Genomic DNA, 6,148 nt, shown 5'->3' with positions numbered 1-6,148 from the left:
ATTGTAGTTCTTGACGACATAATATATATATATATATATATATATATATATAAACAGTTTGTGTGTAGATCATGAAACTGCTTTGCGCTGAGTATATCTTCACTATTAGTATTAGGTTTCTGGTGACAGTAAACATCTTAATATAATATAGTGCTATATTTTTTACTTTAAAAATGTTTGTAACGTAGTCGGTTTTCAGATTTTAATATTTCCCTAAACTGAAAATGTATTTCCGATAGATACTTACCTCTTCTAACAAAAAGCTTTCTCAACATATTCTGCCCTCTATCGGCGCAAATTTTCGCTCGCCACTAGCCTAATAACATGCAAATGATTATGCAGCAACCCTCTCCCTATTGTAACTAGCGCTCCCTCTAATCTTTCAGCTGTCAATCACTTAGAGATTAGTCAGATCACACCACAAGTGGGGAGGGCAGGTGGGAAATGTGAGAGGATGTAAGTATCTATCAGAAATACATTTTCAGTTTAGGAAAATGTTAACTTCCGATACGATCTAGGTGGTTAGGGCACTCGACTTACAATCTAAGGGTCGCGGGTTCTAATCCCCCTCCCACCAAACATGCTCGCCCTTTCAGCCGTGGGGGCATTATAATGTGATGGTCAGTCACACTATTCGTTGGTAAAAGAGTAGTTCAAGAGTTGGTGATGACTAGCTGCTTCCACTCTAGTCATTCACTGCTCAATAAGGGATGACTAGTGCAGATAGTCCTCATGTAGCTTTGCGCGAAATTCAACACAAACCAAACTGATATCTTACCTTCTCTCACATAAAGCTAGGATCCCACATTGAACAGGTGGAGGGCTGGTGAGATAATGATACCTTTTTAGGAAGCACCCAAAGGAAAACCATGGGGTGTGGGGGACCTCACCACTTGTGAGCCAGGTATACTCTTCGCCCATTAGTAATGTGTCGCCAAATGGCGGAAACAAGGAGGGATCCCAAGACAAATTCCATTAATAATGAGACTCCTTGGTGTAGAGTGGCTATGGTGTGACAGACCATAAATGGGGGTCGACCTCAATCGACACCTGGTGGCATCTGGAATTGTATATCAGGTATGTGGTAGGAAGAGGGTCATCTGCCTTTCACCTCAAAAACGGGAGGGAAGAGAAGCTTCCATATCAAGATCCTCCCTCTACATGTACAGTAAACACCAGATCCACTGGCAACTGACATCTGGTCGATGGTAGGAAGGCGGAGAGCCCAGATAAGTGTTTACCTTTCATCCAAAATCAGGCAGCACTGGGAATTTTTCGTCCAGCCTGTGGAAAGAGGAAGGTACCCTGCCTTACACATGCAGGTTTGGTTTGGTTTGTCATGAATTTTGTGCAAAGCTTCATGAGGGCTATCTGCGTTAGTTGTCCCTAATTTAGCAGTGAAAGACTAGAGGGAAGGCAGCTAGTCATCACCACCTACTGCCAACTCTTGGGCTACTATTTTACCAACGAATAGTGGGATTGACCATTACATTATAACGCCCCATGGCTGAAAGGGTGAGCATGTTTGGTGTAACGGGGATTCGAACCCGCGACCCGCAGATTGTGATTCGAGTGCCTAAACCACCTGGCCATGTTGGGCTACACATGCAGAAATTCATGCCTCATCCAACTACAACCAACACCAGATCCACCGGGAATCAACATCCAGCAGATGACAGGAAGAGGGACAGCTATATGGGGTTGCATCTCCGGTCCAAAACCTGGCAGCATTGGGAAGGTGACGACTTATCTGGCTGGTATTGCTCCAACCAGCATCCAGGGGTTTGTAGGATGAAAGGTACCTCAGCCAGAGGGTCGAACTGCATTTTTTGTTTATGTATATGTGGTGAAGTGCTACATCCAACACCTGGTGGCATCTGGAATTGAACATCAGGTCCACAGTAAGAAGGGTGTCATGCCATCTACACTGTCAGAATGCCATTGACATTGTGGTATTGTACACACTTAGGAGGATAGGCTTCAATGGTTTACCACCCCTGTGGCTAGGAACTGGTAAGTGGTGAGGACTCCCATATTCAGCTAGAAGGAGAAGGGAAAAGTGCATTGGAGAGTCTTGAGGACTGCCACACTGGAGACAGTAGTTGGTGACTGGAATACCCTCTTTCAAAGAGCAGAGTGAGCACATTGACAGAGTCAATCATCCAACACCTGGCGGCATCTGGAATTGTAAGTCAGATATGTGGTAGGAAGAACCTCGAATACCATGGCTCATTAGAGATTGGCAGCTATCCCAGTCTGCTTTACTCATGTTAGTTCACGAGTGTATGGTCTGGGACAAACATATTTATGAAGCAAAAGACCGCGAGGTATACCTACAAGCAGTCTGCAAAACATCCCATCTCAGCATTGAGTGTGAGATGGCCTTGTATTTTCAGAATATTGAAAACACATTGATAAAAATTAATCAACCAACACCTGGTGGTATCTAGAATTGTGCATCTGGTCTGCAATAGGAAGAGCCTCACTGTCACGGTTATCTAACATGATATATGATGACAAATCTTGCAGTGCAGATTTTAGAATAGGTACACCTGGTCAGGCATCACTCGGCACAGAGTGGGATCTAAACACGTGAAAAAGGCCTCTGCAAAAAAAGAAAAGAAATAATAATGGAGTACTTACCACTCACAGATAAACTGAGGAGTGCAAAATGGCGAATGGAGGACGATGAAATCCATCAGAACAAGAAACGGCCAGTTAGTGAAGATAATAAGTGGTAAAGGTATGGGGAGTGATCCACATGCTGGAATGACAGCACCTGAAAGGAAAAAAGACAGGCAAAAACCTGGAACACCCAAATTGTAAGGAACCAAGGAGAGGTCCAATGGAGGAGTCCAGACTGATAAAACACAACCCCTATGGAAAACCGAGAAGGAGGGAAATTCGAAAAAGAATCAGACCAAATGTGATCATCTCAGAACCCAAGAATCTGTGAGAAATTATCTCCAGACTTGGGCAAAGCACTTGGAAAAATTGTTGTAGGATGTCTGATGGAGTGAGAATGAGTATATTGTATAGCAAAGACACATTGGCTAATCGCTGCTTCCACCATGTAGAATCAAACCCCTAACCCAATTGTTGGAAGTCTATATACATAATATTGTCCCACCAAGAAGACATGAACCCAGTTTCGCTGGGCTGAGCTCTTCCCCCCACGCCGAAGTTACCAAGGATCGACGGCAAACTGCAAACAACCCGGGAGGCCAGAACCGACTGAGGGGAAAAATGGGGACAAGGTGGTGTGGGAGAAAAGGAAGTCCATGTGATGTTAAGCATCAGGGCTGACCGAACCATATGCTGTCGAGATTTGGGAATGTCCCCCAAAAATTACCTGGTACAAAACAAAAGTGCCATTCACTAAAACCGAAGTAAAGGCGTTCTATCCCCAAAAAGGGACAAGCTAAACTAAACTCTGCATGCCCAAGGAGGGAAGTCAGAACAACGACATACCAGATCATGGTCATGCAAAGTACGTGGGGGTTAAAGTATACGTACCCCCCGAGCTTAATTGGTCCCCAAAACTACTCTCGGGACCTCCAATAACCCGAGGGGTTCAGAGAACACTAAAACTGACCCGACAGCACGTCACACAGAAGAGCAGGAATAGAATGAAAAGAAATGGAGGTAGTGATAAAACATCTTACCTGGTGGAATAGGTCTACCAAATGGCAAGGAAACGACACACGACTGGGAGTCATAGGCAGGAGGAGGAGCTACACAGCTCAAATCCTAATCATCAGGTACAGGCAGAACATTTCAAAGTATAGGAGGACAATCACCAGGTACTCAGTAGTCTGTATAAATGTTGCCAACTCCTGGCGAATCAGCCATTACATCCCGAGCTGACGCCTTTGAATTGGCAAACAAATCAGCCGTAGTAGTTACAGCTACTGAGGCAGAAGCCACGTGGAATTGCGCATATAATGAGTGGAGTTGACAGAAAAAAAAAGAAGTTTAACTCCAAAAAGAGTTCTCAAAATCGCATAAAATTCGAAAATTCTACGAAAATAAAAATATACGTCCGAAAAATGAAACTAATTTTTGGCAATGAAGCGAAAAAATCGGCCTAAAAACACATCCGAACTGTAAGACTGCCAATCGAGAAGTGGTTAACAGCTGTAAGATTAGAAAGGGTGCTAATTACGATAGGGATAGTTTCGCACTCCTGCTGGTGGAGGGTTGCTACATAATCATTTGCATGTTAATATGCAGATATTTCACGTTAACATACGTGAAGGTAACATGGGAGTATCAACGCTAACGGCGAGTGAATATTTTACCGATAGAGGGCAGTATAAGTCGAGAAAGTTTTTTTTTGAGAGGAGGTAAGGTATCGTGTCGGAATTATATTTTAGCATAACTTAATTAGTATCATCATTAATAAAAATTATAAAGGAAACATTTTTTCTCTTGCCCTCCCCCCTCCATCTTTATGGGCCAGAAAATATAGAAAAAGATGGTTTTGAAATAGCGATTATACCTTCCTAAATGTGTTTTTTTTTTAGCTTCTTACGTGAAAGTGTATTTAGTACTGGGAAGCAAGTGTCTCTCCAAAGCTAAAACTTCAGCTGCTAGAAGAACTTTGGATCCGTTGTATCAAGAACAACTACACTTCGATGAAGATTTCAGAGGGTGTGTGTTGCAGGTAAGGGTTTTTATAAAACTAGAGAAAACGTCCTTGCAGTCAAAATCTTGTTCTTTTACCAGCGTTGAGAGCTTTATCTGATTTGTAGTGTCATATTTTAGGACAAAATTAACTTATATAGCTTAAAAGAGAAAAGCGAATCCCTGACGTCATTTCAACCACTCAGAATATCTTGCAAGGAAACGGTTTTCACCGAAATATGCGACTTCTAGTTTTTATATTCATATTACCTATTAGTTTTTAGATAATATAAATATTTGGGCCCAGTCTGTCAATTTAGCGTAATACTCGGACAAAAATTCTTATCATAAATATTTTGACACAGTCTAATGATTCACTTGAAATTTACAAGTGCAAGAATGTGTGGCGCGCCATCTTGTGGTTTCGGAAGATAACGTATTTATTAATAGTAAATATTTTTTACACTGTTCGCTACTGCAGTATGGTATCATAATCACTTATAAATCTTTTATTGATTTCTTCAAAACTTTCACATTATTCCATTCAAAACCTTGCGTTGTTAGCTTTAGTATGATCACTATTATGTCCGATAATTTGTCAAGTCTCTTAAATTTGAAAAAGAAGCGTCGATAATGTCCAGCTATTCGTTAGATCGCTGGATACAAGTACATGTACAAATGAAAATAATTACTATAGATTCATATAATTCCTACAGTTTTCATATCAATTAAAATATTACCCTAAACGCCATTTCAAGTTGATTTTTAATTAAGAACAGAACACTTCACGATTATTTACAGGTTACTATATGGGGTGACTACGGACGAATGGAAAAGAAGGTATTCATGGGCGTGGCTCAGATCATGTTAAACGATCTAGATCTTTCCGATATTGTGATTGGATGGTACAAGTTATTCCATCCTGCGTCTCTTGTTAACCTTCCGGGAAATTCACAGTCGTCAATAGATAACTTTGGCTAATTGTGTTAATGTTAAATCTGGATAGTTGAAGATGTGTGACAGAAGATAACGCCGTCCTGGTGACTCTCCCTGATGTACTTATACTGCTGTAGAGGGCGCGACCTACCACGGATATTTTATTCTGTACTGTAAACGCCTAGAATGGACAGATATAAAGAGTAACTAGGCGCCTTAATTAAAACGTTCTTGTACGTTACAGTAGTTCCTCAACGAATATAAAACACAAGATATGTTATAATAGCTGCTCAGTTCTACTTGTAAATTAATTTGTTTCACACCTTTCATGTACAGTAATTCAACCTTTTCGGTAGAAAAAATATCTACAAATTTACACAACTCGTATAACAGTGTTAAAATTGTCAGATCGCTAGGAGAAACACTTACGTTTTAGAATAGTAATTAGAATATCTTGTATTTAATATTTCTCTATATGTATCAAATTTTACTGTTGGAGATGTAAAAATATACTTGCATATATTTAAGAGTTTCTGTATATATATACCTATAAATGTGTGTGTGTGTGTGTATATATATATATATA

General features: G+C 40.7%; 1 protein-coding gene across 1 annotated transcript in view; it reads left to right on the top strand.

Moving 5' to 3' along the window:
• LOC106475349 (regulating synaptic membrane exocytosis protein 3-like) overlaps positions 1 to 6,120 on the top strand; it is a 7,668-nt gene extending 1,548 nt beyond the window's left edge. The window contains exons 2-3 of the mRNA XM_022379485.1: positions 4,527 to 4,666; positions 5,428 to 6,120. Of these exons, the coding sequence (XP_022235193.1) occupies positions 4,527 to 4,666; positions 5,428 to 5,607 (320 nt within the window). The 3' untranslated portion in view covers positions 5,608 to 6,120. The remainder of the gene's footprint in view (positions 1 to 4,526; positions 4,667 to 5,427) is intronic.
• The last annotated feature ends 28 nt before the right edge of the window (positions 6,121 to 6,148 follow it).

This window comes from Limulus polyphemus, unplaced genomic scaffold (genome assembly GCF_000517525.1).
Source record: "Limulus polyphemus unplaced genomic scaffold, Limulus_polyphemus-2.1.2 Scaffold8443, whole genome shotgun sequence".
Lineage (NCBI taxonomy): Eukaryota > Metazoa > Arthropoda > Merostomata > Xiphosura > Limulidae > Limulus > Limulus polyphemus.
Note: the sequence above shows the minus strand (reverse complement) of the source record. Positions and strands in the feature narration are given on the sequence as shown.